The sequence below is a fragment of the Dipodomys merriami genome, unplaced genomic scaffold (assembly GCF_024711535.1).
Source record: "Dipodomys merriami isolate MVZ:Mamm:240054 unplaced genomic scaffold, mDipMer1.0.p SCAF_20, whole genome shotgun sequence".
Classification (NCBI taxonomy): Eukaryota; Metazoa; Chordata; class Mammalia; order Rodentia; family Heteromyidae; genus Dipodomys; species Dipodomys merriami.
Genome location: NW_027203382.1, coordinates 23,699,306 through 23,724,839, shown reverse-complemented (window position 1 = coordinate 23,724,839; position 25,534 = coordinate 23,699,306). Strand labels below are relative to the sequence as shown.

The window sequence follows — 25,534 nt, the reverse complement described above, 5'->3', positions numbered from 1 at the left end:
AGCTGTCTTGTTGCCTGATTTTTGTCACTGTGTAAATGTGAGAGTGTATTTGCATGAACTAAGACTGTTGCTGCGTAGGACAATCTCTAGGACCACCATCATATATGCAGTCGATTGCAGACAGAAATGTTATGAGATACATAGCTGTCATCTCCATATTGTGCTGTGGGTAGCACTGTGCAGATAAAGGGGTGAAGGGATGGTGTGGCCCTCAGGGGGGGAGTCTTGAGATGGGGGCTCTGGGACAGGCCTAAGCCCTTGGGAGAGGCTGCCCTGGAGGGTGAGTTGTGATGACTGAGGCAGATTCAGGCCAGAGCAGATCACCACCCATCACAGTAGCAGTGGTTTTGCTGCCCCTGAGAATAGCATGGCCCATGCCTGGGGTTCAGCATGTGGCATGGCCTCGGGGGCCTGAGCAATGGTAAGAATGTTATTTGTAAACTTCCAAAGAAGGGAGAATGTTAAAACGTTGCTTTCCCAAGGAAACAAAAAGCAAGTGTCTTTATATAAAAAGAAAGGGGGAAAGTCTAATTTTGTTCATAATCAGAATTTTGTTCATAAAGTGCTTTGATTAGGGCCTAGGTTCCCTTCTCAAATGGAAAGCAGGGAAGCAGCTACCACAGCCAGAGTCCTGTGGTGCCTTGGAGAGGGGGCTGAGCCTCTTGTGCCTCTGCTGGTTGAACTCATCTGGGGCCCACAGCAGACTTCCCAGCTTACCTGGACCATAACCTTGACCTTGCTTCTGGAAAGCCATAGAGATGGGATGCGTCACAGAGCAAGCACTTTGCTGTCAGCCCACCATTGTGTGTGTCCAGTCACCTCTCCTGTTGTGGCTGTTGACTCCTGTTCACTAGCTTAGGCCAATGAGGCCAGGTGACCTCGGTGACCTGCTTCCTTCCAGAAGAAGAAGGGGCCTAGAAGACCCTCTGGAAAGTCTTGAACTTCAATATCCAACTTTCAGTAGTAGTGACATGTAGAGAAGAAAATGTGATTTTCTGCTGGCAAACAGAAACCACTGTGCTGAAACCACTCATCCTTTGCCAGTACATCTCTCACCCATACCAGCCTTGTCCCCTTCATTTGACCTTGGACCATTTATTTCTGCCATCCAAGCCTGAATCCCTGTAGCCTCCAGGTCTGTCCAGGTGCACATGTTAGGTGGTAGCGTGCAGCCCCCTGGCCCATGGCTCACCCCTCCCACTCCAGAAGAGTCAGCTACCCAGCACCCCGTTAGTCTTTGCTTCCCGTTTCCCACGTGTCTTCAAAGGGAGACTTAGAAGTCCTGTTTCACCTAGAGTGTCCCCTTCACAGTGGCTGCCTGCTTTTCAAGACTGCACTTCCCTTGCTTGGCAGTATCAGTCAGAAGACAACGTGAGGCAGAGTCTGGAGGAAACCATAGGCTCCCTGTGTTCCTCTCTCCATTCTGCAGTACAGGAAATCAACAGTAGGTGTGCAGGATTTTCACTCAGGGACTCACAAAGTCCAAAGTTCTTCTTTTCATTCAGTTCAAAATACTTAATTTCACATTTCCCACTTGATATTTTTCCTTTGGTCCTGGGATATGTAGAAATTTGTTTTTGTTTTGTTTTCAGTCTTGAAACATATGGAGATTTTACAGATATTTTTCTGTTAATCATTTCTAATTTAATTATATTATGGTAGAGAATATCCTTGGTCTTATTTAAACATTTAAATGCACAGTAGGAGCCAGATAAATGTCTGTATTAGTCAGTGTTTCAAGCCCATCTGGAAAGAAGGTGTATTCTTCTCCTGGTGGGAGAAGTGTTCTATTAATATTAACATTCTATTAATATTAATTAGATCAGAGTGTTTGATCACACTCTTCCTATCATCTGTTTTTGCTATTTTTTCCCCCAAATTTTAGTACATGCTAAAAGGAGAACACTGGGATCTTCAACATGACTGTGGCTCTGGACTTGTCTCTTTCTCTGTCAGTTTTTGCTTCATGTGTTGTGAGGCTTAGCTGTTCAGATCCTTGCTCATGATAGTCACGTATATGATTGTTAGGCCTTTCTACTGACTCTTTGCCATTATAAAGTATTCCTCTTTAATATCACATGATACAATCTTATAATCTACTTTATTTAATATAATATAGCATAAACATAAAACATAATATGATATTATAAACATAAATATAAATATAGTGGTGATTCATGCCTGTAATCCTAGCTACTCAGAAAGCTGAGATCTGAGGATCACAATTCAAAGCCAGCCAGGAAAGTCCATGAGACTCTTAATCTCCAATTAACCACCAGAAAACCGGAAGTGGTGTTGTAGCTCAAGGTGCTAAAGTACTATCCTTGAGCAGAAAAACTCAGGGACAGTGGCCAGGCCCTGAATTCAAGCTCCACATATGTCATATGTTTATGACATAAAAATATGTTTATTTACATCATGCATCATTTCTCATCATATGCTCTCAATCTGTGTCTATTTAAGGTGCCTTTCTTATAGAGAACAAACTAATTTTGTTTTGTTCTAATCAGTTCTGGCAATGTTTAATTGGAGTCTTTAGTTCATTGATATTCAATGTAGTCATATGATTGGACTAAAGTTAATTTATTTAGTCTTGGTAATGGAGTGTGAACTTGGCCTTTCATTTGCTAGGCATTCTATGTCCATTGCCCCTCCCCAGCACTTCCTGCTTTAGGTTATTTTAAATATTTTTATTACTGGTAATTCTAACACTTAAACTCAGCGCCTCACACTTGCTAGGCAGGCACTCTGTTACTTTAGTCATGCCCCAAGCCAGTTTTTTTTAACTCAATTTTTTTTGTGCCTAAGACCATAATCCTCCTTTTTACTCTTCCCATGTAGCTGGGGTTACAGGCATGGACGAGCAAACCCAGCTTTTTGACTGTTTCTGGCCCTTCTTGTTTGTTTTTTGCTTGACTCTCTTTATTTTTTTTTGTTTCTCTGGTTTTTCTTAATGTATACTTGAATTATACCTGTTAGATATTTGTACAATTTTTAAGTGCCATTTTATCTATCCATTGGCTTTTTAGTTAAATCTCTGCATTGTTTACTGGTTGCCCTACAGACTGTCTTATACATCTTTAACTCATCTATATACACTTTACCTAACATTATACTAGTTCGTGTGACTCACAGACACCTAAGCATTGTAAGGTGCATTTACTGCTCTCCCCCAATTCTTTCTACTGTAGTTTTCATATACAGCACTTCTGCATACATGGCAAACCCTACAAGGCAATGCTAGCATTTTTGCTTTAAACTTGTATGTTTTATAGAAATTAGGGGGAACTGTTCTTTGGTATTTGCCATTCCTGTGCACTGATGCCTGACAAGAAGGGTGCACATCTATCTGCTCCATCCTTCCCTTTCCCAGGATACTTTTGTGCTTTGGGGCCAATGCCCTGACTACTCAGTCTCAGCAGCCACCTTGACCTGGCACATCAACAGCTGCCTTACCACCTGCAGGCTGCAGACCAAGCCATCCAGCCTCACACAGATAAAACATACACTGCAGGGGCACTGTACAAAGGGAAAAGACAGAGACACAAGCTCAGGACTGTCTCATCTCCTCATACAGACCCCTCATCTCTAGGGACTATGATTCTTGAGAAGTTGCATTATTAATATCGAGCTTTGAAGACTAAAACCGTTGCCAGAGAACATAGCTGTCTTCCCCCAGGAACTTTCAAAGTGGTTGTGGCATGATTAGATGCTTGCATACTGATGTGACCACTAGCTAAGCTCTCAGCTGTATTTCTAGGACTCTATTCTGGCAGCCTTTGTTGTAGGACAATGGACAGTCCTGAGCTTGTGCCTCCATCTTTTCTCCTTGTATAGTGTCCCCTGCAGTGTCTTGAGAGGAAGTTTCTCTGTGAAGCCCACAGCATGAATGTCCTAAGGGAGTTATCTGCTGATGAAGGCTCAACAGGCCTGGCCCCTCAGGACAGGCAAGATAGACAGGCACACCATCTAGATGACTTCCCCCCTAAAAGCCCTTCTACGTGTACAGCTATTAAAAGTCCTGCTTTCAGACATGGATTCCAGATGCACTTTACTAGTACATTTTCAGTACCAGAGTCTGCAAAAGTGAAAAGCTAGGTAAGAGGAAGGCAAGCTCCATATCTGTGTAGAGAATGGCTCCTGACTACATTGCAATCTGGCTGCCTTGTGTCCCTCCTTCCCTCTGTCAGCCAGGCCATCCTACAAAGTTGGCTCTCCGTGGGAGGTCCTCCTTCCACCGCCCTGTCACTGCATACTCACAGCCCACTTCCATAAGCTCTTAGGAAGGTTTGGTAGATTTTTTTTTCTTTTATGCCAGTACTAAGGCTTAAACTTGAGGCCTAGGTGCTCTCCCTGGGCTTCTATATTCAAGGCTGGTGCTCTACCACTTGAGCCAGGCCCTCAATATTATTCTTGCTTTGGTTGTTTTTGAGAAGGTCTCACATTTTTTCTAGGCCAGCCTAGACCACTGTCCCCTATTTATGCTTCCCTCTATAGCTGGGATAACAGGTGTACCCCACCATGCCCAGCTTTTTCTGTTGAGGTGGGATCTTATGAACTTTTCTGCCTAGGCTGACCTGGAACTGTAATCCTCCTGATATCCATCTCCTGAATCACTAGGATGATGGTCATTAGCCACCAGCAACTGGACATACACTTTCATTTTTTTTGTTTCATCTTATTGTTTATTATTTTATATTGTTTGTATTCATATTGTTTCATCTTTGTAATAAAAAAACAGCTCATTGTATTCAAATGTTTATTTCTTTCATGCAATTGTTTCTAACACATTTATAAGATTATTTCTTTGTTGCTTTGTACGTCCCTCCCCCACAGTATAACCCCTGCTTTCACTGTATTTGATGTCGGTATAATTTGTGGAGGGGAAGGGGAAAAACAAATCATTTAAATAGGGATAAAGGTGGACCCATTGCAACAATGAGATGTACAAGTCATTATGTCAAAAATGAACTTTACAACTTTGGTGGGGAGGGAGGGGGGGGACGGGGAGGATTGGGTGGGGGGCAGGGGGAGGATAGGAAAGGATGGGAAGGGGAAACAAAGGAGAAGGCTACAATGCTTGATAAGAAATGTACTCATTATCTTGCCCATGTAATTGTAACCCCTCTGTACAGTATTTTCACAATAAAAAAAGGAAAAAAAATAAACAAGAAGTTTATTTAAACAACAAGATACTTGACTTGAAGGGGAAACTATCTAGGATTCTTTTTTTTTTAAGAGTAATTTACCCCTACTTAAAGACAGATTGCCCTACATGTAACAGCTATGTACAAAAAAGTTATAAAATTGTCCTTGGTTTTACAGTGATAAATGAAAACATTAAAATTCTCCAATCAAACAAGGTATACAAGGATTTTTGTTTTTTTTTCTTTTTTCTTTTGTTAAAACAATGAGAGCAAAATAACTTACTGAAATATAAAGATAAAAGCTGAATGAGCATGCTATGAATAGAGACGGGGGATATTTTCATAGGATCGGTATTTTTCCCCATCCCATCTTCATTTGATGTCAATCAAAATATACCATTGGCCATTTAGTTTAAAAGAAAAGAAAAAGAAAAAGAAAAAAGAAAAGCAATGTGCTTGTGCACATACACCAGTTACATTATGTACAATAAAGGAATGGGGAAGGGGAAAATGAAAGAATAGAGCAAACTATACTGTAGCAGTCAGGATGTGGTGGAACCAAATTGCAGTTTTCTAATTAAGAATGTATTCTTGGTCTATAAGAACAAAGTTCTGGAACAAAGTAGCAGGTTCCCTTTTGTAGTAGACACCTCCTGTCTGCTGCTGGAACACATCAATTGTATCTCCATCCTCCATTTCCAACTGTGCAGGTGTGTCTGTGTCATTGATTGGCTGCCCATCAAATCGGAATCTGACCTGCCTCATTGACAAACCCTGTCGTTCACAATAGGCTTTCATTAGTTTACTAAGTGGTGTATGCTGCTTCATCTTAAACTGCCCCACAGAACCATCCTGCCCCGCCACTTTCAAATTAATATGATCATTGTTCTCAGTCTTGACTCCTTCCTTGGGCTTTTCGTCGGCCGTTGCGAGCGCTGGAGTCTCCTCAGATACTACTTCACAAAAGAGGTCTCTGGTCCGCACTGAACGAGCACACAGGGAGCACCACAGCGGCTGGAGGAGGTGGCAGCGGTGGACCATGTTTTCATTTTTGAGTGTGCTTCCAGACTAAACTGAGTGAATGGCTTTATCTCTAAGATGTCTTTGCTGGTCTACCACCTCTTTGACTGGCCGCTCAGAACTAGGGATGAGTGCTAGGTTCCAAACAGCAAATGGCTTGAAGTACATGGTTCAAGGTCATGACTATCAAGCCTGAGAATGCCCTCAATTTACCTTTGAACTCAGTGGCTTCCTACCCTTTGGAGGTGTCATCTTTTCTACTTTTGAATTAAGTTCCTTGAGAATGGAGCTTTCTCTCTTTAGTTGTCATATCCCCATGCTTAGCACATGGCCTAGTACATGATATATGCTCAACAAACAAGGAATGGATGAATGGCCTCATGATAGATCACCCATTTTTGTCCATAATAAACAGTAAATTCCTAGAGGGTGGAGATTAGATCTACAAAGACCCAGTGACAACTTCTTGGGTTAAATTAAAACTGGGAGCCAAGTGCCACTGGCTCATGCCTGTGATCCTAGCTAGTCAGTGGGCTCAGATCTGAGGATCATGGTTCAAAGGCAGCCAAATCAAGAAAGTATGCAAGACTCTTTTTTTTGTTTTTGGTCGGTCATGGGGCCTGAACTCAGGGCCTGGGTGCTGTCCCTCAGCTCTTCAACTCAAGGCTAGCACTCTACCATTTGAGCCACAGTGCCACTTCCAGCATTTTCTGCTTATGTGGTGCTGAGGAATCGAACCCAGGGCCTCATGCATGCAAGGCAAGCACTCTACCACTGAGCCACCTTCCCAGCCCTGCAAGACTCTTATCTCCAATTAACTACCAAAAAGCCAGTGGAGCTGTGGCTTAAGTGGTAGAGTGCTAGGATAGGTCCTGGGGCCTGAGTTCAAGCCCTAGGATAAGTATGCAAAAAAAAAAAAAATAGAAGCTGGGGGATTCACCAGAGATACACCTTTCCTCCTGGGGTGATTATTCACAAAATGCAGTGGATGCTCCTAATATACAGCATTTGCCAAAGCTCAGGACGCAGAAAGACAACATGGTCTTCCATTCCCATCTTGTCCCCACCTCAGCTATAGTTTGGGAGATTTGAGTTTTTAAGCACTGGTCCTGAGGGTCACTTCTATCTTAGGCTAATCACAGTATGAATGAAGCTAGGTGTCATTAAGTAGTTTGATGAAGGACTGTTGAAGGCTTGGGTAATAGGAGTGGGAAAATGTTAGATCTTATAATTCTCTCTCTCTCTCTCTCTCTCTCTTTCTCTCTCTCTGTATTGGTGGTGGGGCTTGAACTCTGAGCTTGGGCACTGTCCCTGTGCTCTTCAGCTCAAGGAGAGTGCTCTATCGCTTGAGCCACAGTGCCACTTCTGGTTTTCTGGTGGTTTATTGGAGATAAGAGTCTCACAGAGTTTCCTGCCTGGGCTGTCTTTGAACCATGATCCTCAGCTCTCAGCCTCCTGAGTAGCTAAGATTCCAGGCATGAGCTATTGGCGCCCAACAGATTTTATAATTCTCTTGACAAATCCAGCAGGCATGTGGTTTAGCACGTTGACAGCAAAAGTGCTACCCATCATTGGCAATGCTTTCAGAAGAGGAAATGGAATTCTTCCTGAATCTATTTGTGTATGTATGTGTGTGTTCCCTTTGTCACCGAGTAGGGAAGGGAGGCTGGGGGAATGACAAGGATGTGGCTTCCGGGCAAATGGCTTGGCAACACACTCAAAGTGCACTCAGCTTTGGGCTTCAAAGGAAATGCAACTAGAGTCAGTCCTCTAACAGCAAGCAGTGTAGACAACTCTTGATGAATAGAAGGGATCCATGTAAGAGAAAATCAAGAGAGAGGGAACTGGCATCACTGGACCACTGGGGACCCATGACAGGCCACTCGGAGAACCTGGAGTCTCTGTGTCACCCCAGAACTGCCTAGAAATGCAGTTTCAGCTTCCAACCTGAAGAGTTTAGAAAAACTACAGGGTGGGGCCCAACGGTAGGGTTTAGCAAGCTGCCCACTTCACCCCAGTGTGCAGACCAGCTCGCGGCTCCATGGCCAGGCATATAGTACATACTCTTATTTCACCCTCTTGGATATTCAGAAGTAGATGTGACAGCTAACTGTGGAGACATTTTGCCAGCGTTAAAGAATACCCCAATAACTGCGAATGTCCAGAGAGGGTTTCCCGAAGAGAAGGAATCTGAGTTGGTGAAGGGAGGAAAGATCAGCTCCGCGGGGAGGTGAGATGTCCGTCTTTGCCACCCCTGGGCTGTGGCTCTGCAGGCCCCAGGGTGTCACACCCCAGAACTTACACCACCACCCCTGGGCTTGCACAGGGCATATGGTGGCACTTTATAACCATCATAATCGCGTGAGCAATTCTAACTATAAATCCTTATAAATACATGCATGCTGCTAGTTATGTTTCTCTGAATAACCCTGATTAGTATGGCAGGTACAAGTCGCTATTCACCCATGAGAAAAGAAGACTCATGAAGCTCCTAAGTGCCACAAGTTTATACAGCTAGAAATAAAGGTACCAAAAGATCCCCACCTCTGGTGGGATGTGGCTTAGCAGTAGAGCACTTGCATTCTATCCTCAGCAGTTCAAAAGCAAAAGGCACCAAAGCTGATTATTTTTCTACCTTGCCAGTGTTTCTCAAATGCTGATGCGTAATCCAATCATTTGGCAATTGTGTTAAAGGGTAGATTCTGAGTCCATAAATCTGGAGAGGCTGTCAGTCAGCTCTAATGAGCTCCCAGGTGTCACCAGCCCCTCTGAACACCAGCCCACTTTGAGCAGGAAGGCATCCTGCATTACTGTCTGGCCTCGCCCAGGCTCTTAGAGACCCAAGCCTGTCAGTAATTCTCACAGCAGCTCTTGGCACGGAGCAGAGCAATCTCTTTTCAGAAGCCTCCAGGTGATGGATTCATGCTTACATTTGAGAACCACACATCCATTTCCATATGGAAAGACTCATTCAAAGCCAGGCTAGGAAGCAAAGAGGTTCTTACATTACCGTTACTACAAAGTCATCAAAGGAAAAATGGGACAAGGGAAAAAGATATCACATTGAAGTCTGAATAGTAACTTGCATGCAGTGTTTTGGGATGAGATAAAGATATAAAATGGCCCATGCTGAGCACCACCCTTGAAGGCTTCTGCAGATGAACGTGGGATATAGAGTCAGTGGCATCAGCAGTGGGTGGGGCAGGGTAGGGACATCTGGGCAAAGGACACAGTGGTACGTGGACATGTAGGTCTGGCATGGCACACGAAATATCTACCGGTGGAGGATGGTGGATGTTCATGTGATATACACACACGGAGCTGGGAAGGCAGCTTGGGGTTTCTTGTTTTAATTGTGTGTAATCTTGAAAAAAACAACCATGCACACGTTCATCTATATCAAACCAATACACTTTACTTTGATATGAATTACCATTAAGATAAAAGGAGACACTGTTATGTGCAGTCTCATAAAATGCATCGAAGTGGAAAGATCACCCTCCCCCCTCCCCCAAGATATCAGGATCTGCATTGATTCAACCTGTCTTCCTCTTGGTGCTGCAGACATTTGAAAACCAGACTCAGAATATGGGAAGGCAAGTGGCCCTTGGTCTGTCTGTGTTGTTAGGCGCTCTGCAAAGTATTGTTGAGGACAGGAGCCCAGGATGTCTTCTGAGTTGTTTTGTGCCCATGTCTGGGGCGCTTGGGTTTGTGTTTTGAGAAGTTATATCTTTCAAGTAGATTTCAAAAACAGAGACAAAAGATCTTTGATCTATGCTTCAGATCCTTTTGATTTTCAAGAAAATGCTCATCAAAGTATTTTCAGTAAAGAAAGCTGATGAAAGGTGTATGCGTGATACCACTCACTGTCATTTTCACTCCATGTAAATTAAGGAAGGGATGCCAGTGACTCAGTTTCTGCCATCAGATCTCAGCATCTAATACTTCATCAAAGGACTCACATCCTGGAGAGCCAGCTGAACAGAAAAGTCTGCAAGACTCTATCTCCAATTAATCAGTAAAACATTGGGCTGGACATGTGGCTCAAGTAGTAGAGCACCATCCTTGAGCAAGAAAGCCAAGTGAAGTTGAGGCCCTGAGTTCAAGCCCCTAGGAGAGCCAGAAAGAAAAAGAGAGAGGGAGGAAGAGAGAGAGAGACTGCAAACAAGAGTGAGCATATGACAGCAGGGCTTGACCTCAAGCATTTGTAAAGAGTTTAGTACCAGGACAGCCAATTTTGTAGCATTCTATAACATTTTAATTAACTAAAGTTCTAAAATGACTCTCCTTCACCCCACCCCACCCCCAACAAGAAGAACAAACTGTCCGCCTTCAAGGGCTTGTTAGGAAATTGCAGCTTTGAGTTCGTCAGAAGCTTGACCCAGCTTCGCAGGCCAAGGACAGAAGAATTCATGTTACAGAAATGCTAGCCAGCATCATCGTTCCCAGCCATTCCTGATCTTGCAAGTATTCTACTTGTAAGTTTTTACAGGAGGAAAAACAGCCCACACAGACAGCGGCCTGAGGACCGTGAATTCTGATCTCTTTGTATACATGTTACAAACCTTGTGTGCGTGCATGAGTGTGTGCGTGCATGAGTATGAGATGCTGGGGATTAAACTGAGGGCCTCACACTTTCTAGACAAGCACTCATTTCTAACCCTTTTACTTTTATATTGTTTTTCAGATTCTCAATTTGGACTAGGCTAACCTTGAGCTATGATTCTCCTACTTATACCACCCAAGTAGCTGGAATTACCGGAGGGAGGGGAACTGCTACAGTTGGTGCTCTCTCTCTCTCTCTCTCTCTCTCTCTCTCTCTCTCTCTCTCTCTCTCTCTCTCTGTGCATAGGCTGCCTTTGAACAGAAATCCTCCTATCTCTGTAATCAAGTAGCTAAGAGTAAAGGTGTGTAACACCATGCCTGCTGACAAAATCTTTTGACAAGATTTCCCCAAATAGCAGGGGAAAATGCATTCCAAATTAATGACCTGAGATGATCCAGGAAGTACTTCCTTTGACCCCAGCTAAACAACTCATGTCCTGGGAAGTCCCTTCTGGAGCCTCTCTGTAGAACGTAGTGTGGCAAGGAGCAAGTGGTTTTGGAAGTAAAGGACTGTGTGCAGTTACATGGTACTTACTTTTTCCCTTGCCAGAGCATAATAATGACATCATAATGATTGCAAATGGAGAACTATCAGGATTTGGAGACATGTAAGAGGTGGTCGTTATCACAGTCTTCAATCCCCAGTCTCCCCCAGCCACCCACCCCAGAGAACACTGAACTGTTCAAGCCCTGTTTATATTCTCTATGAACTTGACAGTGTTATGTGGAAAATAATTTGGAATAATTCATGCTGAATTATAAGTGACTGGTGGGTTTTGGTCGTAGGAACAAATTTTTTCTTCCAAGAGACTCTTGTCATGTGAGTAAAATGATTATAAAATGGAATAGTCAGGAAAAGTTCACAGATTATCAGAGAGCTTTGATGAAAAACCTTTTCTTCTGGGATGCGACAGAAGAGATGTCTCCCCATGATATACAGCCCTGAAGCACCTCACCTCCAGAGACAAGCTGTGCAAGAAGGTTCTCTGTCTTCTGCCGTTGGCAGTGGGCACAGAGTCCACCAGAGGCTCGGGTGCCAACAGGGGGACAGCATGTTCAGCTCAGAAAGTACCAAAGATGGTATTGCTATGTGGATAAAGATGGCCCACACACACCAGCCAATGGATTGTTCCTCTAGTTCCAATTCCTCCTTATTCCCTCTTGTCCCCTTTAGTGCCAGGGTACCCCCCACTCCCCAAGCATGGCTGGGCTTCTGCTGGACTTTAGACTATATCAAGTTTAATGTGGCTCCTCTCCAGACAGAATGCAAAGCCCATGGTTGGCCCATGGGCCTGTGAAAGATAAGAGAAAGGAGTTAGGTTTTTGTTTGGTGTGATATGGGGAATCAGGGTTATAATCAAAGCAATGAACTTTGATTCAGAGAGCAAAACTAAACACGTAAAGATCAGTTGCTTTTGAGCTAGAGCTGATGAGAAAAGAAAACAAGGCAAGAGTTGTATTCACTTGTATAGTATTGAAAAATTGACACCAAGCCTAGTAGCTTTGTAGCAAGTGGTCTTTATGCCTGAAGGAAAATGTAAAATAATTGTTCATAGAAGTATAAAGGCCCTGTAATCATGGTATAACTGGGTCAGCAGCCTTGACTGGCATGATGTCCAGTGGGTCACGTGGTTGTTTCTGTGTCACAGGGAATATCCTTGAGCAGAAGAGCTCACAGCCACTGCATTTTAACACTTCATTTTTCTCTGATGAATTTTCAATGGCACAAGTCAGCAGAGACATTTTCCTTGTACATCTCACCTATGGCCATGTTAGTAAACGACATGACTCTCTCCACTTCCAATTCCCCCACCACCTTTGTAGTCCACACTAATGGAAACAATTCATTGAATGGCTGCCAAGGTGATGATCTGAGTCTGTGATGGGAGCAGGTGTCCTGAGCACAGAAGCCTCAGCAATGAGGGAGATGGGACAGTATTGTCCACTGCCTTGGTGGGTCATAAACTCAAGAAATGCAGAACAACCAAGAAAGTGTACTTATAAGTTCTAGTGTTAATGACTTCATTTTATCATTTCACTGATAGCTAGTGAGCATTTGCAAAGCCATTAGCACAAAACAAATCTGATAATGAGAAAGAAGTAGGTGCAAAATGGCAATGAGAAGAAACATTTCAGAATTGACTGACTGTAATGGAGCAGCATTTGGAGACTTTAGCACTAGGGAGATTAAACTTTAATGCAAGTTACTTTACATTACAGGAAAAGCTATGGAACATGTCTGAATCCAACAGGTTATATAGAAACCTTATTTTCAGAAAAAAAGTAAGCTGAGTTTTAGCCTTTGTCTTCCTTTGTTGTCACAGACTGGTGACAAGAAGCTAGCTGATGGGAGACAGATAAGCAGCTTGGAAGGGTGACCCTCCGCCCAGGCCCTCAGGGCCTTTCCTGCTCAGACTTCAAAACTGGAAAGCTGTCTGTGTGCCACACTTGGTGTGTGTCTCATTGCCCACACTGTCTGTGCAGCCTCTTGCTTTCTGCAAGTCTTCAGATATTTTTAGCTCAATTGTTTGACGAAGACAGCAAATCCATCTTTAAAATTTTTTTCTCTTGTTTTATCAAACTTCGGAACAACACTAGATCCACAGGATTCATCGTGATTCCGGAGACAACTCCCAGACAGGTGAGAATCTTTCATGTTTGGTCTCTGTGTAGAAGACTTTGTGAGTTCAAGTCTACCAGTTGCTCTAAAGGTGATGAGGCGGACACTTGCCACCCAAGATTGGGGACAGCTAAGTGCTAACGTTGAAAGCCTAGAAAGGTAAAGAGAGGCAGGAAGCAGTTAAAAAGTACTCGATTCTTCATTGACAGTAACCTCTACTCCATGCCTCCCCACTGTGCTTTTCTTTTATTTTCATAGAGAAAATAAACCAACACAGAGAGAACTAGCATTCTAGGTAGACACTAGTAGGATAGAACACAGGAGAATATAGTGGTGGTTCAACCATAACCTTTTGTCCTCCATTACCTTTTGGTAGTAGGTGGCTGACTTCAGAACTGGTAAGTGTGGCAAGGAAGCAGGTGAAGAAAGCCCCCTCCCCAGCTTCCCCTCATCATCTCAGACCTGTGGTGACACTGCCTGACCTTGCGTCAAGAAACACTAGATGACTTTTACCTGTAGAAAGACCTGGAATTATCAGATCACTAGAGGATATTTGGATTTTGGCAATCAGCTCTGGAGCTGGTTCTCCTACCATCTATAGTGCCATTAGGCAATTCTTTTTATTAGATTACTATAAAATTATAGTAATTATCTGTAAGTAATTGGACAAAGAGGTTTCAATTCAACATGTTGATGAGTACAGTGCATCATGATCACTCACCCCTTTCATAGTTCTCCCCCCATCTCTCCCAGCCCCATCCATCCCTTCCATTTTCCTAGTTTCATTTTCATGTATCTTCATATTGGAATAATATGACTGACTTCTCCCACCATTCCGCTCTACGTATCTACTCCCCTACCCACATACACACCTCAAGTACCAGTTCCCTAGTATTCATTTTATTAGACTGTAAGTTATTTGTTCTTAAGAAACTATTGTTACCCACTTTTTCCCCCTGGCTTAGAATGTGATCATATGATGGTGTCTGAGAAATACATTCTTCCTGGCGCTCAATTGTCTGTCCTCTTAGCGCAGCAGTGACTGTTGCATGGTTACAACTCCCTCCTTGCTCGGGAGTTTCTCTCACAAGAAGCAAATACCCTGAAAATGTGTGTTGTCCAGGGTGACATGGCTGCCTTCACGTTATGCATAGTGTTCACTGTGACATGTGATTTTATATTTCTGAGACAGAACATTTTCAATGTGAAGTTCAAAGTCGGCAGAGAGTTATGCAGAATTTTTCAATGATTTTTTTCCTCCCCAGAAAATAAAGACACAGATAAGAGGTTAGCTGTTAGAAATATAAAACTAGTTCTCTGCTCTTCCTATGATCAGCTGCTCTTACACATTATTTGATGAAGTTTATCCTTAGTCACCCTGAAAGACTGTCTAGACATCTGACTTTCCAAAAGTGCCCCCAAACTAGTCTGAATTTATTTCTCAAATAATATAAAATGTCTATGCATTTCACAAGGATTTTATTTCCTTAAATATCTCCAGAGGAGTATTTCCCTTCCAGTTGAATAGGCTCCTTTAAGTCAAGGTGATTCCTATAAAAAGTTCCCCTAAGTTTCAGCTTATTTTCAAAACGATATTCCACTTTTGGAATCAAATAATCCTTGATAATCTCCATTTACATGATATAATGAAGCAGCAGACAGAAAAACAATTTATGATTCACATGATTCATATACTTCGATGACTTGAGGAGAAAGTAGTTTATTTCTCAAAATGGTTTTTCTGGTGTTTAAAAAGTAAATATGTTTCCTTTGGAAAACAAGTCATGGGTGACTACACAGATGCCTAATCCCCTTCCATTTCTAACGTGCAATCCACAGAGCCTCATTCATTCAGATACAAGAGCCGAAGGAAAGAGTCCATTGACGTCAAGTCCATATCATCTCGAAGCAGTGATGGTAAGAAGCTTTTTATAGTCCTTGACCTTTTAAGATGTAGAAAGTGACAGAGAAGTATACTTGAGAAGAGGAATATGTCCAGTACCTTCATCACATATAAACTCCAAAGTGGAAGATTTCAGTTAAATTGGATTTTTTTCCCAGTAACTAGACATGTTTTAGGCATTTTGAAAAGCATTCTTCAATGCTTGCTACAGTCTTTCTCTTCTTAAAAGGATTCCATGTGCCTTCATCACCTAAAGTATGTGGGCCACATAACCACACAGGCCCTGCAGTTTCAGTAGCCAACCAAGGTCATTTTGGGGTGTGAGTAGCAAACCTTAGGGGTGATGGATTCATTGGGGGAGCAGTGTTTTGGCTTCCCAACTCCAATACACACCTGTTTCTAGCCTTTCTGCTACATGCACTTACGTTCTGTTAATGAAATGTCACAGACACTGTTGAGTCAGAACATAGCAAAACATTTCTTCCCTTCATGACATAACTTAGCAATGCATGTGTGGTCCTAGCCAAACCTGTAGGTCAGGAAGGAGTCAGAGAAAATAAGACATTGAGGAGGAAAGATCTCAGGTGAGCCATCCAAGTAGTATTGCATGAACCCAGAATGAGAGGGTATTGGGGAAAAGGGACAGCTAGAGTGTTAATGCTAGAGATCAAAGCTTGAGAGCTGAGGTCAATCAGTAGGTTTCGCTTTCCATTTGGGTTTTTGTTTTTTGTTTTCTTTGTGGGGCTTGGGGTGGAACCCAGGGTATTGCACATTACTAGACAAACACTTTACAACTGAGACACATCCCAACCCTCTTTGGGTTTCCTTTGGTTTTCACTAGAAAGACAGGTTCTAATGGTTGGGGGAGGAGAGGAGCTAGTTCCTGTGCGCTAAGTACAGAGGTAGGGTGATAACTTAAAGGCATAATGGGAAGGTCAAGTGAAGGACTTCCCCAGCCTTTAGGTGGCAATGGGAAATATGAAAGAACTGGTTGAAATGGCAAGGACCGAAGATGACTGACACAATGTCAACAATTCCCAGAGCAAGGCAGTCTGACAGACATGGGGTGCGAGCAAGTGAGACTATAAGTATGAAGGAAAACAGATGGTAATATCATGAGGCACACTGAGGATACAGTTGAGCAGAATGGGAATGAGGAAACCTGAATGGTGGAGGTAGTGGGAGGAGATTTTGATGGGCAGGGCGCAGAGGTGGGGGCACAAGAGAGGACAGCAATGGCTGGCACAGGGGCTCTACCTGGGGTGGCTGAAACGGGGACTAACCCTCCTGCCTCCCCACTGGGGGTGGGGGAAGAGGTTGATGAAAGCACTGCTCTTAAAGGAACACATCTACGATTTGAATCTTTGTCTTTCCTTTTTCTTTCTTTCTTTCTTTCTTTCTTTCTTTCTTTCTTTCTTTCTTTCTTTCTTCCTTCCTTCCTTCCTTCCTTCCTTCCTTCCTTCCTTCCTTCCTTCCTTCTTTCTTTCTTTTCTTTCCTTTTCTTTTTTCTTTTTGTCGGTCATGGGGCTTGAATTCAGGTCCTGGGCACTGTCCCTGAACTCTTGCTCAAGGCTAATGCTCTACCACTTTGTGCCACAGTGCCACTGCCAGTTTTTGAGTGGTTAATTGGAGATAAGCATCTCATGGAGACTTTTCTGCCTGGGCTGGCTTCAAACCATGATCCTCAGATCTCAGCTTCTTGATTAGCTAGGATTACAGGAGTGAGCCATGGACACCTGGCTCTATTTGAATCTTTAATCATCTGTAAGCATTAGCATTCCAAGAAGTAAAATCCTTTAAAAATGCATGTTTCTACAGATTGGAGCTAGCACCATAAGTTCTGAGTATTACAGACCTACAGGCTCAGGAAGAAGGCATGAAACTCCTCCCACTCTGCTCAGATAGCTGGCCAATGGCCAGCAGGATAGTAATAAAGGCCAAGGAATTGCCTAAAAGGGCTTTTTGGTGGCCTGTGGCCCAGGAAGTCCTAGGGATGGCTAGGCAGCTTTGTAGGAACAAGAGATATGCTTTGGGAGGAGGGGGAAGTCTTGGGAGAATCAGGTCCCCAGCTGTGAAAGGACTAAGCTGCACTTAGCCAAAGCTGAGCCACCAGAACTAAGCATGACTCTCTCACCTTCAGCACCAAGCCTACAGAACCGCCGCTATCCCTCCATGGCAAGGATCCACTCCATGACCATCGAAGCCCCCATCACGAAGGTGAGCGACAGCTGCCATCTCCATCCTGCAGTGAAGACCCTCGGCCCTCCTGAGCTGGGTTCTGGAGCTGCATTCTGCTGGTCTCATGGATTTCAGTCTAGTGGGAGAAACAGACACTAAATCAATTAACAGAAAATACATAAGTGTAGAATCACTAAGTAGAGGAAATGTTATAAAGGAAAACCCATGGCTCCATGAGACCAATGAGAGTAGGGGCTAGATATAATTTGTATGAGAGAATGGTCAGGGAAGGTAACTCTGTAGAGGAAATAATGTTTGCATGAAAACTTGAAGCCCAAGAAGCATGCTGGTCAGAAGAGGTCTGTGGGGGAGCAGGAACAGCACCGGGATGCTTTGCCATGTGACCTGGAAGGAAGCCAGAGGCTAGTGTATGGCCGGCAGAAGGGAGATATGGTAGGGCTCATGTCACTGTGATCAGTTGGGTAATAGTGAGGGATTTGTGTCTTAGTTTAATGCAGCAGAAACCATTGAAGATTTTAAAGTTAGGGGTGACATGATTTGACAACTGTGTCACAGAAAAATAAATGCCCAGCTGTTGTGCCCATGGTGTGAGTCCAAGAAAACAAGCCAATCAAAACTCTTCTGTAATTCCAGCCCCTGCACAAAAGTGGTAGTGACTGAGCTTGCATTAATGCAGTGGCAGTGGAAGAGAGACGAATGGACCTGGAGATATTTAGGGAAAGACTCAGCTGGGCTCTTTGAGAGAGTGGGAGAGGAGTGAGGGAAAGCAGCGTGTCAGGCATAGAAAGTTCTAGAAAAGCTTTCATCTTTGGTTCTGTTATTGTTGCTGCAGTTGCTGTTCAGTGTCCTGCTTTGTAGGAAGGAGAACTAGACTGTATGTTTAGCTTTGGACCCTCCGGTCAGTAGGTCAGGTTAGCCTGAAGGTGAGTTTGGGAGTCTGGAATGGATTATATGCATCCAGAGTCATGGAAACAAAAATGTTATTTCTGGAAGGAGCATAGAATAAGAGGCAGACTCAGAACTATCTCTGAGAAACTCCAACCTGTGGAAAGAAGCTGGAGGAGAAGGTCACCAAAGGAGCCTGGGAGACATGGGCAGGAGGACACGGGACAGCATAGGCTGCCGAGTGCAGCTGTGAGACTGTGGCAGTGCCCTTTGAGCAACGAAGTGTGTGATCACCCACTTTCTTTTGGGCTCCCAGCATATCCATGACGTCAGCAGATTGGCATCCCAATCTCTCAATTTTACTCTTTTTTTTACTTCCAAAGGTTATAAATATAATCAATGCAGCCCAAGAAAACAGCCCAGTCACAGTGGCAGAAGCCTTAGACAGGGTTCTAGAAATTTTACGGACCACAGAACTGTACTCCCCGCAGCTGGGTACCAAAGATGAAGATCCACACACCAGTGACCTCGTGGGAGGCCTGATGACGGTGAGTGATGAGATAAACCCAGAAATGTCCAGTGGAGTCCCTCCCGAAGGCAAACCGTTGTGATTTAGAAATGCCTGTCGAATAGATAAACATCAGTACAGCCAGAGGCAGCTCCATCAATTTTTGTAATGTATGTGTGATGGTACTCGAGTGACTCTTGCATTTATCTTTCTATGAAACTGACTGACCCCCACAGTGGGAGACAGACCTACTGCAAGTGATTGGGGCTGTGTATGCAAGGTGGGGTTGTACAGGGCCTCCTTTGCTACTTCTTCCCCTCGACCTTATTGAACTCGTAGATTGAGGATGACAGCTGTCTGTAGCCCTCAGGCTCTACACAGGTGGCCCTCTGAATCTATAGGTTCTGCATCTGTGGATTCACCAATCACAGATCAAAAATACAAAACAAGAAAAAGAAATCTCTGCACCAATACTGAATATTACAGAATTTTTGTCATTAGTTCCTGAACAATGCAGCTATTAACATAGCGGGGTTTTCTTTGCATTGTATTAGACATAAAATGCAAGGATGATCTAAAATATGCACAAGGATTTGCATTGGTTATATGCACATTCCATGACATTTATATACAAGTGACTTGAGCATCTTAATATCCAAGGTTGAGCCTGGATTATACAGGATGCCAAACAATGTTCTTAGTCGGCAACACTGTCCAATTCTTAGATATAGAATCCTTCCTATATATAAAAGTTTAAGTCAGAGTTCTATCTAAAACTGGAGCCATTCTGGCTCAGAGGGGGAAAGTGGATGAGGGCCACCCCTTGCCAACTGCGAGACCCACCACATGTATGGAGAGCTGATGTTCTAGTCTTTTGTTGTACTCTATTTGGTTTTAAGCATCATCCACAAGCCAAGTGATGACAAAGAAGAAAAGTGAAATGACTCATAAAAGTCAAATTATTCATTTGGGTTTCTTATCAAAGGTTAAAACTAGATTTTTTTAAGAAGAAAAATAAAGTCCAAGAGTCACCCAAGAGTTAGTTCTACTTGGAAGGTTTCTGTCTAGTTCTGTTTCCTAAAGCTGAGTGTTGACTGGTTTTCCAGTCGCTTCTGGTCCTTTCTGTTCCTTGGCTGCCGTATTCCCAATGCAGCATAGGTTCAGCTCTTGAGACCACTGGCAAAAGGCTAGCACAAGTGGGGGCTTTATAGTGCTGTGGCTCAGGAACACTGGCTCCAAGAAAAGCCCTGCCCACCATGCCACCATGCCATTGGATTCCTGTCCAAATAATGCTGTGAGGGCCCGGTGTGAGACTCCACTTCATTTTTATGTGACAATAGGAAGTGGAGGGAGAAGGGCAAAATAAAAACAGGGGATTGCTATTTCTACCTTAGAAGCAGGAGAATTGGCTGTGGTTACCCATTTTTTTTAAGATTAGCTCTTGGCTTAAAGATCCAAAACATGACTTTTTTCCCGGGCTTTATTAATACTTCTTTAAACCTTAGCCCACATTTTCTGAGGACATCATGCATTTTTAAATGTCTTTTAAGCAAAGATTTAAATAATGAAGTATTCAAGGATAGAAGGTGGAGGCAAGGACAGATTCAAAAGCATCTGGGGCTGGGTTCACGTTTAAGAGCCTGAAATTAGCAGAATACTGGAATTCTATCTACCCTTACTCGCCTCCTCAGACTTCACATCCAGAATTTTTTCTTCTTTAGAAAGCTAGTAGCAATGTTCATGTATAAAACAGAAAATGTGGTTCAAAAGAATTCAGTGTAGATATTCACATCCAGAATTTTTTTTTCTTTAGAAAGCTAGTAGCAATGTTCATGTATAAAACAGAAAATGTGGTTCAAAAGAATTCAGTGTAGATATTAGCTTACAGTTAGCCCAGTTTTTAAAAGAAGATTTTACCAAGTTATCCCCATAACGTGGCATGTGGCTTTGATGCTTCCCAAGGTCCACCTGAGGACCTAAGAGTGGGCCCACCCCTTTGAGGGACTGCATCAGAATTTTGTACATCCAAAGCAAGATTGCTTCTGCAATTTCACTTTGGTGGCTTTAAAATGCTAGAAGAGGCTGTTGCCCGGAGAATAGAGCCGACTTGCCGCTCAGGTATGAGGCCTGCACGTGGCCATATCCACTGTGGACCAGGTTCCCCTCCTCCTGCGACTAGCAGCCATTACGGGAGAGTATCATCTGTCTCATAGCTATTGCTCTGAGTTAACTTGGAGTTGTAGTTGAAGGGGTTGTTTAGGATTTGAACGCTGGCTAATGACAGAAACGAGAGAAGGAATGACTACATGTAAAGCATGCTTCTAACAATATCTGTCTTTGTTCCAGGATGGCTTGAGAAGGTTGTCAGGAAATGAGTATGTGTTTACAAAGAGTAAGTTTTCATCTGTCACCTGTTACTGATTGTCTCCAGTCTGGGCCACACCCAGATTATGACTGTGGCTCAGGAAAGGCTTTGGTGCTTTCATTGAGTTTAGCATCTGTGTGATTGACATTTGAAACTGCAGCTCCTGATTAAAATTGCTTCTCTGAGCACAATTAGGATAACTTTGTAGGATTGAGTGTGATGGTTGGTACACAGCAGTAATCCCAGCTACTTGGGAAGCGTATGTAGGAGGATCAAGGTTTGAGGCCAGCCCTAGGCTAAAAAACATTATGTGAAAAATAAAGCAGCGTGGTAGATCACTTGATTAGCAAGTATGAGGCCTGGAGTTCAAACCTGAGTGTTGCAAAAAGAAAAGAAAGAATATGGTCTTAAGGTTTTATAAGAGTAGAACCTCAGCACGACCATCCTCCTACCTGTGGAAGTTCAAGACTTCTTAGTGGGGCAGAAGTGGGGAGGCCATGCCTGTAATCCCAGCTACTCTGGATGCAGAGACAGCATCTCAGTCACAGTCTAGCCCAGGCAAAAGCTAGAGACCCTATCTGAAAACTAAAAGCACAAGGACTGGGGCTATGACTCAAGTGGTGGAGCCCTAGGCCCTGAGTTCAGCCCACAGTACGGCACACAGGTGCAAACATTTTTTTCTAGTGGCAATGCTTAGGGGCATTCAGTTTCAGAACTCACCGGCCTCCCCCACCCTCTCCCACCTTTTCTATTTGCTCAGATGTGCATCAGAGTCACAGTCACCTTGCGATGCCAGTAACCATCAACGACGTTCCACCTTCTATTGCCCAGTTACTTGATAATGAGGAAAGCTGGGATTTCAACATCTTTGAACTGGAAGCAGTTACACATAAAAGGTATGAGACATCTCTGATCACAGTCAGGCCTGAGGCCTTCACAGTAGGAAACTTGGAGGGAGTTTGTTGTTGTTGTTATTGTTGTTTTTTCTTTTGCCAGTCCTGGGCCTTGAACTCAGGGCCTGAGTACTGTCCCTAAGCCTCTCTGTGCTCAAAGCTAGTGCTCTACCACTTGAGCCACAGTGCCACTTTCAGCTTTTTCTACTTATGTGGTACTCAGGAATCCAACCTAGGGCTTCATGCATACTTGGCAAGCACTTTACCACTAAGCCACATTCCCAGCCCACCTGGAGGGTGTTTTGTGTCCCAAGCTAGCTCCTTTATGGAGAGGGAGTTGTCCTGGCTGATATGGGATCACTTTGCATGTCCTGTCATATCCTAGTTTGGATACTCCTTTGTGCTAGTAAGCAAAGAGTTTCAAGTTTTCTTATCTCAAAATTTGTTGAAGCTTTACCTACAAAATAAATTCAAAGCAGGGATAGGTGGTACATATCCATAGTTCCAGCTACTTGGGAAACTGAGGCAGGATGATTGTGTAAGCCAGGCAGTTCAGAGCCATCATGGGCAACATAGTGAGACCTCATCTCCAAAAAGAAAGAAGGGCATGGGGGAAGCTTTGAAAGTACCAGCAATATTTCCTTGAATTTGTCCTGTCCGCTGGAGACAAGTCGAAGGATCTCTTGTATATTCGAAGCCGTTTCTGCTGAGTAGTTAGCCTGTGGCTATGAATGACACCTGTAAATATGAAACATGACTCTAAATGGTGTGACTTCACTTTTGCCCAGAGAAGTTCTCTGGGCAAGTGAATTCGGTAAACCAAGATTCATTTTCCTTTTTTGCAGGCCATTAGTTTACCTGGGTTTAAAGGTCTTCTCCCGGTTTGGAGTATGCGAATTTCTAAACTGTACTGAAACTACTCTTCGGGCCTGGCTACAAGTGATTGAAGCCAACTACCATTCCTCCAATGCCTACCATAACTCCACTCATGCCGCAGACGTCCTGCATGCCACCGCCTTCTTCCTTGGGAAGGAAAGAGTGAAGGTAGAGTTCCCGGATCATGATCTAACAGCCATCTGGCTTGAAGATCCAAGAGATAATGTAATAAATGCATTTGGTGGAGAGCTACTTTCACAACCAACTTTCACAAGCATTTTTGTTTGTTTCTTTGTTATTTTTTAACCAAATTGGTTACTTTGGTATTATAAAGACCTAGACCTTTCTTTTAATCCCTCTCCTCAAATGCATACATACTAATTTATGCAACTCCAGAGACTCCTGTATATGAGCCCATGATGCGATAGTTCAGGAGCTTGGTGAAACTGGGCTGCAGGGCAGAATTGTTATAGCACAAAGAGACTAGGTCTTGCGTTTAAATATGGCCTTTGGTAGAGTGTAATCCTGATCATAGTAAGCCAGCTACTGACTTATGTGCATTTGTGTGTGTAGGTGTGAGATGTGTGTGTGTGTGTCTAACTTTTGCCTAATTGGGAAAGTGTCCCATATCTTTTAGTCTTATCTTAGTCCCATGTGGTCATCGTGCATAGCAGGGCTGATTTGAAGGGTAGCCACATACTCTTGTATTATTGAGCTGGCACAAGGTCCCATGGCCACTTCCTCAGTTGTAGTTAAGCTTGTAATTCCTTTGCTAAAATTACAACTGAAGCTTAAATTTTAGGGCTGCAATGTGACTTAGTGGTAGGATGCCTGTCTAGCTCATGCAAGACCCTGGATTTGATCCCTAGCACCACAAAGATAAAATGTAGATACTCTTGGTACTGTCTGGATACTGAAATTTCTATTAACCTATGAACACAAGGTTTCATTTTCTTGGCAGAAGTCTGATGAGGGATACGATCTTGGGATCTTAAGGTGAGGAGACACTGGAACAGGTCAAAGGAGTAGAAATGATCCCAAAAGTAAGGTGGAAGAATTCCTTCTCATTATTGCCAGGGTCATCCAGTTATTTCAGCAAGAAAGCAAAGCATCAGGTGCAGGCGTGATGCTTTTGAAGGTGCTCTGAGGTCTTATTTTTTGTTTTCTAATTTGAAGAAATTAACAGCTTTAGCCTGGGTCTGTGACACCTCTCTGAGATACAGCACCTCTGCATCCCTGCCATGAGCTCTGCTTGTCTATTCCACTGGGTGAAATTACCCAGATGAGGTCTCACCACCAGCTGAGAACACCACCAGGTGATTAGCGCCAAGACCAGAGGGATGCCTGCCCCTCCGCCACCCTCCCTTAATTAGAGCCTCTCTAGGAAAACTCACATGAAATGTGCAATAAATTAGTGACCACTTAGTCATGCCATTTTCTCTCTGCCTATCCCTTCTCTAAAATAAGCATTTGGGGTCTAACTGAATTTCTCAAACAACAGCCCTCGAAAGGTGTCTAAGTAAGACTAGATATAATGTTTGCATTTGTATTCTGGCACCTGTTAGAGATTCTGAAAGTATACAGCTGGGGCTGTTAGGAACTCCTGAGTTGAGAGGGTCAGAGGTTCACCAGCTCAAATTCAGATTAGTCTACTCAGAGGTACTTTTGGCTCTCTCCTGAGGCCTCTTCCCGCAGACCTGCCACCGCAGACTAATAGGGCCAAGAGATTGTATTCCAATCTCTTCTGTGCATCACCTGCCCCTCTAAATCCTCCAGGATAAGGTTTGCATGTGCTCGTACATATGTGTATGTAGGAAGGGACCTGAGGACCTCACACATCATAAGCACATGCTGTACCACTAAGCTGCTCCCAAGCGCCAACCCAACATAGAGACAGTGGGCCAGAGCAGACAGGCCCTTCAGGTTCTATAGACCTCATGCTCTTCCCGCCAGTCTTAGCAGATGCATGGTACTCACAGTGAGCAGCAAGGCCAGGACAGCCAGAACTGCTTTTTAGTGATTTAGGCCTGAGTGACTATCCTGAAATAAGAAAGTGAAAGGCTGACCCACTCCAGAGCTAGTCTTCCTCAGTATGACCCAAACCTACTGCAGGTTAAAGCAATTAAAAAGAAAAAATGCAGAGATGTCCAAGCTGAAGGTTTGTGGGGGTTTCTTCCACAGACCATCTCGCACTATGCACACACACACACACACACACACACACACACACACACACACACACACACACACACACACACACACAGGTACATGCACAAAGGGCTTTGCATTTCTTCTCTCCATGCTCTGGGCTTACTAAGTCTTCTTTCCCCATCTCCCACCCACTTCCTACCAGCCAGAGCTGGACTAGTGCTCACTGAATTACAGGAATTGGCCCATTATTGCTATCTTTGGAAAAGTGTCATTGTCACTGAGAGGTTGGGTTGAATCAGGTCTCATTTAGTACCATTTGTACTCTCTCCCCATTCTCTTGAATCTTCCATTGAATAGTTTAA

General features: G+C 43.6%; 2 protein-coding genes and 1 pseudogene across 8 annotated transcripts in view; 1 reads left to right on the top strand and 2 right to left on the bottom strand.

Annotated features, from left to right (window-relative positions):
- The window catches only part of Pde8b (phosphodiesterase 8B), a 179,865-nt gene that overhangs the window by 144,085 nt on the left and 10,246 nt on the right, over nt 1-25,534 (top strand). For all 7 annotated transcript variants that reach the window (XM_070031222.1, XM_070031219.1, XM_070031221.1 and 4 more), the window contains 7 exons: nt 13,371-13,413; nt 15,232-15,309; nt 17,436-17,512; nt 18,763-18,927; nt 21,234-21,279; nt 22,013-22,148; nt 22,991-23,189. In XM_070031222.1, the coding sequence (XP_069887323.1) occupies nt 13,371-13,413; nt 15,232-15,309; nt 17,436-17,512; nt 18,763-18,927; nt 21,234-21,279; nt 22,013-22,148; nt 22,991-23,189 (744 nt within the window). The remainder of the gene's footprint in view (nt 1-13,370; nt 13,414-15,231; nt 15,310-17,435; nt 17,513-18,762; nt 18,928-21,233; nt 21,280-22,012; nt 22,149-22,990; nt 23,190-25,534) is intronic.
- LOC138832781 (small ubiquitin-related modifier 2 pseudogene) lies at nt 5,721-6,188 on the bottom strand (annotated as a pseudogene).
- Wdr41 (WD repeat domain 41) overlaps nt 12,997-25,534 on the bottom strand; it is a 185,604-nt gene continuing 173,066 nt past the window's right edge. Inside the window, exons 16-17 of the transcript XR_011373743.1 lie at nt 17,430-17,609; nt 12,997-13,543 (exon numbers count right to left, since the gene is read on the bottom strand). The gene's annotated coding sequence lies outside the window, so the exon portion shown is untranslated. The remainder of the gene's footprint in view (nt 13,544-17,429; nt 17,610-25,534) is intronic.